The sequence below is a fragment of the Juglans regia genome, chromosome 12 (assembly GCF_001411555.2).
Source record: "Juglans regia cultivar Chandler chromosome 12, Walnut 2.0, whole genome shotgun sequence".
Lineage (NCBI taxonomy): Eukaryota > Viridiplantae > Streptophyta > Magnoliopsida > Fagales > Juglandaceae > Juglans > Juglans regia.
Window position 1 is genome coordinate 24,734,859 of NC_049912.1, and position 10,663 is coordinate 24,745,521.

Genomic DNA, 10,663 nt, shown 5'->3' on the forward strand with positions numbered 1-10,663 from the left:
CATCATTTTACATCACACACTATATATAATTTTTAAATTTTTTTTTACCAAGTGTGCATGTATAGATATGATGAGTAAAAGAACTCAATTAGTTTATAAATAATAAAACCAAAAATAAAAAATAAAAATAAGTGTAGTGTGTGAAGATGATGAATAATAAAAACTTATGTTTTAGTATTGGATGATACTATTCAGTCCCTTCAAGTTATCTCTTCAAGTGTATGTTAGTGTATTCTATTTTTTAAAGAAAAATGATATTTATAGTCGTGGAATGCATAAACATCATATAATTTCTTTGAAAAAAGTTAATAAATTCGAGATCCACACGAAAAAAAAAAAAAATTAATAGTATATCTCATTCTTTTTTAAGAGTATTGCATGACATCTGTGTACTCCATGAATGTATCCACAATTGTTCTTTTGTTAATGTTAGGAAAAAAAATATTCAAATACACTAATGATAATTTAAAAAAAAAATCAAAATACACTAGCTATACACTTGAGGGCACAACTTAGCATTCTTTTGAATAGTGAGATGAATTGAGATAGTTTGTAAATAGTAGTGAGATTATTAATTGAAATTAAATGAGATGAGTCTCACCTCACCACTGTATCCAAACGGGCACTTAATAAAAGGGTATGTTTGAAAACTAAACTATTTTAAGACTATTTAACTATTATTTATAAATAGTTCATTACTATTTATAAATAATTCACTATTATTTTCTTATTATTTAAAAATTATTTTACTAATATTTATAAATAATCTGAGATAATCATAATATCGAGTCTAAGTCAATCAAGTCTTGCTACAAGGACGTTGGTTTTGTTGCATGATTTTGATTACTTGTGTATTTTAATTTTTTTTACATTAAAATAAAATAAAAAATACACTAGCGGTCAAGAGCACGGGCAACCTAGCATTTTTCAAGTAAATAATATAATATAAATAAATATATTTTTTATTTTTTATTAATTTAAGTTTTTGTTATAAATAATAATTTTATGCTTTGAGTCTGAATCATAACTCTACTTTCTATCTCATTAATTAGATATTTCACTTTTAGAACAATGGGTAATTTTATAATATTAAAAAAAATATTAAAAATATAATAGTAAGATAAATATTTTAGCCAAAAATAGATTCTATAAAAATAAACTTATGTGAAGCCATGCTAGATAAATATGACTTGATGTGATATGTTAGATTGGAAGATAAATATCGCTTGATGTGATATGTTAAATTGTAAGATAAATATTACTTGATGCGATATATTAGATTGTAAAGTTATTTTTATTGTAAAGTAGATTTAACGTATCATATAAATCTTGTTAATTTGTAGTGTTAAGAACATAAATCTTCCCACGGGGGAAGAAATAACCATCCTTGGTTCATTAGGTCGACAACTTGGTTTTTGTTTTTTTCTTCGCTTTTGTCCCCTCATCTTCTTTTTTCCACTTGTTTCACGGCCGTCTAGTAGACTAGGCCATGGATATTATATCGGGTTTATGTTGTTTTTATTCATTTTATGTGGATTTATTTTTGTAAAATTATTTTGTAATTATAGTTTTTCTCTATTAGTAATCTTATATAATTTGAGTATGAAATGGGTATGATTTTGTGAAATGGGTATCAATCTATTGTGTGATGAATTTTTCTTCATTTGGAGTTTGTGCATTTTTTTAAAGTCGTAGTTTCTGGTTATTGTGCAATTTCCTCTCTCTCTTTAATTTTCTTATTGTTATTATCATTTGTTGGGTTACAAGTCTCCAACAATATATTTTCTTTGTTTACTTTTCCAACATAATATTAGTTTTTGATGATTCTCTTCACACTCTTACTTTACAAGATTGATAGTTAATGTTATGGAGGGATAATGATGAAGAAAGATGTTTGATTGCCAGTTTTTTATTTTATTTTGTTAGGGTGGTTGAACTATTTCACTTTTTCAGGAAGTTTGTGCATGTCCTTCTTAATTCAATTCAATTTAGTTATTCAATTAGAATTTTTGGTGTTTTTGCATTTTTATGGAAGTCTAGTAGTCTGTTTGTGCATTATTGGACATTAGTTCTTCCCTCAAGTAATCGAAAAATTATAGAAACAGAACATTATTGGACATTAGTTTTTCCAACACAACATTGCTGCATTTCCTTAGATTATGTTTTCTCATCTATTAATTGTAGTTGTTTACAATCTCTAAAGATATTGGTGACTCGGTGAGAATATTGGTGAAACATAGACAAAGGATTCATCTGACTTTGATTCTGAAGATGACTATGAGGAAGACTTCATTGACGATAGTGATCTTGAGATGTACTCTCGATCACATATGCCAAATAGTGGAGGTAGCTTGAAATTTTGGAAGACTTCTCTAACTTTGAGCAACACAAAATTTGAAGATTCAAGTGACCATGATGTTTGGATGGCATTGTTGATACTGAGTACAACGTTATCAGCATGTTATTATTATAATTATTAGTAACTCTTTCCAAGACAATGAACAAACATTGAAGGAAGCTAATACCTTCTAATTTATAATTTAGGATGATTCGCCGAATCCAATGAAATGTGTGCATGCATGTAATTTTTCATTGTATTGTTAAGTTTTGATTCTGATTGGTTCAATTTCTAAGAGTTCTTGATTTGGTGTTGGTTCAGTTGTTGAAACTAATTGTGGTTTTGGTATTGAAAATAGCCGACCTGACCATTTAAATAATTTTAAATAAAAATTAAATTATTAATTAATATATAAAATATATTTATAAAATATATAAAACAAATATTATTAAAATATATAATATAATATTATTATTTTAATTTTAAAATAATTAATATAATATGAATTAATTTAACTAAAATTTAATGTTATAGCTAAAATATAAACTTGGCACATTGTCAATGCTCTTGGATGTAACAGGGAGTAATCACCTTCTGAACTCTTTTTGTTTCAATAATATTATAAGATTATTTACGTAGGGTAAAAAACAACCTTAAAACTGTTCACGCAATAAATTCAAATAAGGTTGGGAATCTAACCCTTTAACATGTATATTTTTTTATTTTAATGAAATTTTTTTGTTTAGAAAGAAATAATAATAATAATAATAATTAACGGTAGCTTCTCGTTGATCAAGATTCTTCAATACTTATTAAATTTTCATAGTAGAAAGGATTCACTCTATTTGTCAAATTTTTGTTTTAGACTTACTTCATCTAGTTGTATTATTTTTATTATAATAAAGTAAGTTTAAACTTGTAGAGAAAAAAAAAAAAAAAACCAGCCGTGGTGTCGCTTTCAAACTGTCCACTGTTACACACCCGACATCTACTCAACAAACAAATAATGGTTGCTTGCTGCTCTGGTTTTACATACAGTTGCCTACCAGCTACTCCTCAGCCTCGCTCCATCTTACTAGCCCTAGACTTGCCTGGACATCCATATGGCTGTTCTCCTTAAAGGTATTTAGGGCAGGTTTAGTAATTAAAATAAAATATAAAATTTTTATCTCATCTTATTTTATTATTATATTTTTTTAAATTTTTATATAAAATATAATAAATAATTTAATTTTTTCAAATTTCAATACACATTTTTCAAATCTCAAAATAATAATAATATTAAAACATAATATTTTAAACTTCAAAACAAAACACAAAATTCTCATATCACCCTCCAAATCTGCCCTTAGAGTATTGGTACTGTCTTCATTAAAATTATTTTTAAAATTTTAAAAAAGTATATAATTTTTATAAATTCAAAACTTTTATAGCCATATCTTCACATTGAATTAGTCATTGAATTCATCAAAATAATAATATAATATTATTTTTTTAATAAAAATATTTTTATTTGTTTTTTCATATTTTACAATTACACTAATCATATGTTGATTAATAATTTAATTTAATTCTTACATTATTATTACAAGACGGTTGGAGATTAAACGTAAATAAAAAAAACATTTAGAGATTAAAAGTGAATAAAAAATAGATTTGATGAATGAATAGTAGACCTTCAAATTTGAAGAAACCTATATATTTACTGTAACTCAAAGTTTTACATTTATCTATTTGGCTAATCCAATGCAGCCCTATTTTGATGAAATTCATCAAATTTTACATTTGGCTAGACTTTTGATGAAGTCAATGCTAATGTTCTTACATGGTGAGAGAGAAAGGAAGTAAAAATTTAGAGTTAAATAAAATATTATTATAATATTATTTTTATTTTAAAAATTATAAAAATTAATTATTTATTATATTTTATATAAAAATTAAAAAAAATTATTACAATTATATAAGATGAAATAATATAAAATTGTTTGATATTGTATAATTAAACCGGCTCTTATCCTTTATATTAATTAAAAAGTTTGAAATAAGATAATAATATAAATAATTAAATTGATTTTTTTTTCTCAACTAATAATTAAATTGATCTATTTTTATTTATTTGAATTTGTAGTGATTTCACGTCATAATAAAGTCAAAAGTCTTGAGTTTGAATTTCGATTTTACATTTTATTTTATTAATTAAATAATTGTAGACTACTCCTCTATTTATATATTTCTATTAGTTTAAATTTTTGGATAAATATTAATTTTACTGTTTCTTCCATGTGTTTAGTAATACAACTGTTTTTAAATTATTTTATTATTATTAACAAATAATATAGATAATCTTAACATACAACATCGAAACAGAGCATGAAGGTTTTCTTTTTACTTGTAAGATGAGAAAGAACTCCAATATGGATGACGGTGGACGGATAAATAATCATGTAAAGTAGAAAGTTTTTGGGTAAACTTCTGATAAGCTCGTGTATACTTAACTTGAAATGGTGAGATAAGATGAAGAAATGGAAAGAGAGATCCCAGCTGGGAATTTTGCCTCTCACCGAGACTGATTCATCACTAATCCCCACCCGATGGACAAAAGAAGCAGTGCAACTCATCATCTATTTTTCGTAAGCAAGCAGAATGTTTCTTCCACAACTGTTCAGATCGTCACCATCTTGATCTTATATACTCAGAGAACTCTCATTGAATTAGTTAAAAGTTAAATCTAATGAGTATTTAATTATTAAATAGTAAAATATATTCACATTAGATTAGTCAAATTTCAAATGAAATTTGATTGCAGTGATTTTCAAAATTTTTTTCAAATTTTAAAAAAATTATACATACATCAAATACATATTTTATTAATTATTTCTCTATTCCTTTCTTTGTATCACATATTTTATCACAATTAATATATTAATTTAACTTAGTGATATATTAATTTAATAAGAACATGATTATTAATTAACATATAATAAGTAAAATAGTAAAATATGATAAAATTAAAAAAATTAAATATTTTTAAAATTATTAGTTATTCATTATCATATAATGAATAAATATACAATCTAATGTGATGATTTGATGTGAATAATTAAAATCAAATTCATCTTATATTATTTTATTATTATATAATAAAAAAATAATTATTTTAATATAAAAATATATGTGAATGAAATAATTAAAATCAAATATCTCTTATATTCATTAAAATTATCTTTTAATTTTGAATAATATAATGAAGTGCTCTCACAGGCCACAACCTCTATGGACACCAAAGCAGCTTCGAATGGCGTAATTAAACCAAATTAAAGAATATCAATTTTATCTTTGAAGAGTAGGCTGAGTCGTTTTAAATGCTACCGAACCCCGAAACCCCACAAGGCCAGCACTCCGCAGAAACAACATGCGGCCAACGGCCTCATTTAATGAAACCCCACCCTACCTTCTGCTCTCCACATTTTGTCACGACACAATATAATTAATATTTTTTTTTCCTGTTCCAATAAGAAAAGAAACAAGAACAGAAAAAGTGGGTCCCCCACTCTGTTTGGAAAATTTAATAAGGGCATTGAACACGCCACGTTAGGGGAAAAAACTCGAAAGCGATGATGTTGGGTTGGGGTCCGTCTCAACTTCAGAGACACCACCCCGCCCCTCTATTGCGCCCCCACACGTGTTCTCGTCTCCATTCATCGATCTACTCCAGCACCCTTTTTACTCCTGGTGCAAATACTACCCTTTACAACACCCCCTAGAGTTAAAAACTCTATATTTATAGTTTTTTTTTCGGGTAAGGTGTAAAGATTTTTTATAAAATGCAAAATGTTTGATAATAAATAGTATCTTATGATAAGAATTTTTCATATATATTATTTATAGATTGAATTATACAACGGTTCGCGAGCGAGCTCTTCTATTTGGTTTAACTTTTTTGTTACTAGATGCTAAACCATCGTATTCAAATTTGAAGGTCTTGAATAAAATATGTTATTAGGCTCACTTCATATATACATATATATGTCCCTAACTTGAGATAAACGCTTATATAATATTAGTGAATCTTTCTTCATTTAGCATCTTTTATACCAATAATACATTTTATATGAGGAAATGGGGTTATTACTAGACAAGCTCATGTCTATTAACTCAAACATCTTGTGACAAAAAACTACAATTTTTATCAAAGTTCGAGGATTTCAATTGCTTATTTGAATTTGAGTGAAGCCCACTTAAAATCATATACGTATTTATCTCCTTCAATGAAATGTACTTGTGACCCATAAATCTGCAGAAGAGCTTAAAGATTTTTTCTCTAACAAACATATTAATAATTTGTGTAAGGATAATCAAATTAGGATGCGATTTTTTCCCCCTCGACTGTTGGTTATCAAAATGGCGTTATGTTAACCATCATAGTGTCCTATACGGCCTGTATTCATCCTAATAAGGCCATCACAGATTCACAATCATATTCAGGGCATAGGAGTAGGGCTGTGCTCCGACTCCGACAGAGTTGGCGACAGAGTCGGAGTTGTCGTTTCCGACTTCCGACTTCGACTAGAGTCAGAGCCAAATAGTCCCTTCGACTCCGATCGGAGGTCGAAGCTCTGACTGACCTTCGATACGAACTCCGACTTCTGAACGGAATTTTGAACTGCACTCGAGCAGAATCCATACATACAGAGAGGTTCCCTTGTATTGCGCCTGACTCTGCGCTTGAGCGAAACTCTTCTAGAAGAGTTTGCTCGATTTGCGTTAGACATCTTGCTCGAGTCAATATTCAAAACGATGTTGTTTTACAACTGAATTTTTGTTTTTAAAAAAATTTGGAGTCAAAGTCGGAATTCTAACTCCGATTATCTATTTGGAGCTACCGACTCTGTCTAAGTTAAAATCAAAATGGATGTCGAGCATAATTGAAATTTTTAAAATTTTGCATAACCCTACACAGGAGGTCCAAGCTCACCCATCCCCCACGATGTAGGCCGGTACAATTCTCTCTCTCTCTCTGTATAGTATCTTTGACTTAGACTTGCGACACTCGAAGAGTCACACGATTACACGCAAAATCTGCAATATTAACGTCACTCCTTTTTAAGAATGCTCCTCTCTCCTGAGCCGCATTTATTTTTCCTCAGGAGGGCTTGTCGCTAACCTGCCCGGCTCCCATACCTGCAATGGAAGTACTGCATCGCCGCCACCACCATCGTCACTGTTGTGGCACTCTGCAAACTCTCATAGCCTTCACATTTCTCTTCTTTGCCTCCGCCACAGCCATCTCTGTTTCCCAACACGGTAAGCGCGCAAAAACCACACCAACCTTAATGATCATGAACAATATTCTCAACACCGAGACTCATTCTGCTCCTTATCTTCCAGGTAGTCAAGCAGTACTGAGGCAGCACGCCGTGAAGGGCGAGAAACGACTAGCAGGATCGGGATCAGCGATATTTGAGCGGTTTGTCCCGAGTCGTAGGGCTCTGGGCTTTGGTTCATCACCGCCTACGTGCCGATCCAAGTGCGGGAGGTGTTCGCCGTGCTCGCCCATGCGAGTGCCCATTCACCCTACTCTGAGCACTCCGCTGGAGTACTACCCTGAAGCTTGGCGATGCCAGTGCGGGAATAAGCTCTTTATGCCTTAAAACTAACAAAAAAAACAGAGCAGAGAGCAAGAAGCACATGCACTGCGAGCAGAGAAACAAGTAAATATCATGAGTTTTAGTAAATAATTTTAACGGTCATGGTCGTGGGCTACCAGCATTCATTGCTTGTTCTCTTTCAGGTTTATCTTTTAGTGTTGTCGTTTTTATTACCGTGTCGTTCTTTTCTGCGAGGGCCAAGGGGGAGGGATCGTTGGGAACTAGCGTAAGAATTTAGGTTTCCTGTAATTATATTACGGAGATCGAGGAACCTGATCTCTGATCTCTCTCTCTGGTTCTGGTGGTTGAATTAGATATGATGGTATTTTTGGCTTTGTGCATGTTTGGACTCGCATTGATACGAGTGAAGTTAAAACTGTACGTACTTAAATTAGATATGGCGATTGTTAATTAAACAAAGTACGTACGACGTTGCATATATATATCGACGTCTTCACTCCATCTTCCGATCTCCGCATATACATGACAAGCTTTAATTAGTTCAAGTTAAGGCCGTCTGCATGCCTAGGTTTGCCATGGGGATCAATTAATTAGTTAAATAATAAGAGCTTTCGGCCATTGTCTCACCTCGTACCAATATTTAAAGTAGTACCTGAGATTTTATCCCTCGTATTTCTCATTATGGTACATGCATGTGACATGTCGTTCTAGTCATTAATCATTACTGCACTCATCTCTTCGGCACTTTAAGTCATGTATTTCCAAGGGGTGACGTGATTTTGAGCGAATTATCTAAACTAAACATCCCGACGTACGTCGAAACTCTGCAAAATGACACGCGAAATAGCAACAAACATTAATGAACATTGGCTTGTTTATTTCGTTCTTCTTCGGGATCCTGATAGCATGGTTCTCCTACGTACCTTGGCCTGTATCTTTCCTTCTTTTGGTTAGCATGACCGGCGTACATTTTATTTCGACGAGATCTCATGCATACAGCTGCAGCTCTGATCTCCATTTCCATGAATATTAACTCTAGTAGCTAGCGATCATACACATAATGCCTTTAAACAGCCAACAAATTCTCTAAAATCGGGTACTTCGCAAAATGAAAATAATCATTATAATGACATAGATGTTCCTGGCTAGTATCTCGCTCACAAATAAATTATTTAAAAGCGTGTGATCAATTTTTCTGAATTGGGTGAGATAACTTTAAGAAACAGATGAGAAGAGTAAATAGATTCGACAGCCTTCTAGCCGAATAGCATCACGTGCACATGGTCTTCTAGCTAGGGACTATTGTGTCCATTGTTGGATCGATGTTCAAACCCCTTGATCATGTCCCTAAAAAAATTACAAAAAAAAAAAAAAAATGAGAAGGGTAAACCGGTGGCACAAAAAAAACCGTAATTTCAAACCCTAAGGTCTAGTATATATGTTTGCCCGGCCACTCCCCCCATGCATTGACATGGTAGTAGTACTAGTACACGACATAACTTTGAATTTCAGAAACTAGAAGACAGATATATAATATATATATATATATATATATCTATGAGATATGGACGATTTCTTACGAAATGATGTATAATTTCTTGGTGTTAGTGTAGGGTGGTGCTGTAATCATGTGATCACTGTGATGTTTGATGATAATTGATTTTAGAGCCAGCGTGGTGCGTGTGGATGTCCTAAAACTGGCTGCCCCAATCATCTGATAAATTCATACAACCTAAGTGAGAGAAGTAGCGTGCGGATTACACGCTATTTAGTATTTAGGGGCAGGTGTGCTCCCTATCAGGGTTGCCAATTCCAATCAATGTGATAGGGATACCGGGGGGCAGTGGGGTTCGCATCCATGCATGCCCCTCTCACTTTAATTGCCAATCTCTCGTTTTTATTTTTTTATGCAATTTGAAGGAGCAATTCATTGCTGCATGCAAGGAATCCCGAATATATATAGCCTCTACTATACAGTCTACACTCTTGGCTTCTGAGATTGTCTGGAGTTGTAGTACTGTTGTCGGCCATTCATTTCCCTGAGCAACTCATTGTGGGGGGTCTCCTTTCGACAAGACTCCGCTTTTGCAATCTGCTTGGAGTAGACAGATCCAAGGTGGTCTAGCTAATATGAAATGAATTTATTTTTAGTTATTTATTTATTTATATAATAATAATAAAATAATATTAATTTAATTAATTTTATCATATTTTTAAGAAAAACTCTTTTTTTTTTTTTTTTTTTTTAAAGAGTCGAGAATCACCTGTCCACGAGTGATCCCTTCCCAAATTTTATTAATAAACCCTCACGTGTGGCGGAGGAAAACCGTGGATACAAAGCAGAAACCTGGGGGTTACACATATTCAAAAAAGATCCAAAACCCAGGCCTCAAAACACCTAGGCAACAAACTAAAAAACTAACAAGACAAAACACAAAACTCAAGACAAAACAACCTAAACCACCACCTGCAAGACAAAGTCAGCTCAACAAATAATAGAATAGTAAGAAAGACAAACTGAGATAGAAGAGTACCTCACTACGATATACGCAGGTAGGGAAGACCAATTCTGTCCATGCGCAGAAGACCTCTTAACTTGCCAGGTAACGTCCCACGGTCCTCAAACCAATCCATATTCAATCCCTCAGCTCCAAGTTTAGCAAGAAAATCAGCAACAACATTACCTTCACGAAAAACATGACTCACTCTATAGTCC

At 31.7% G+C, this 10,663-nt stretch overlaps 1 protein-coding gene across 1 annotated transcript; it reads left to right on the forward strand.

Moving 5' to 3' along the window:
* Positions 1–7,419: 7,419 nt before the first annotated feature.
* LOC109005078 (EPIDERMAL PATTERNING FACTOR-like protein 5) lies at positions 7,420–8,268 on the forward strand. The gene is made up of 2 exons (XM_018983861.2): positions 7,420–7,642; positions 7,727–8,268. Exons 1-2 carry the CDS (start codon positions 7,525–7,527, stop codon positions 7,987–7,989), a joined length of 381 nt encoding a protein of 126 aa, XP_018839406.1. The 5' UTR covers positions 7,420–7,524; the 3' UTR covers positions 7,990–8,268.
* The last annotated feature ends 2,395 nt before the right edge of the window (positions 8,269–10,663 follow it).

Bases quoted from the DNA above. Each gene is read 5' to 3' on its own strand.
- LOC109005078 (XM_018983861.2), top strand. From the start codon at position 7,525: ATGGAAGTACTGCATCGCCGCCACCACCATCGTCACTGTTGTGGCACT. The intron at 7,643-7,726 runs GTAAGCGCGCAA...CTTATCTTCCAG, and splicing joins CATCTCTGTTTCCCAACACG to GTAGTCAAGCAGTACTGAGG.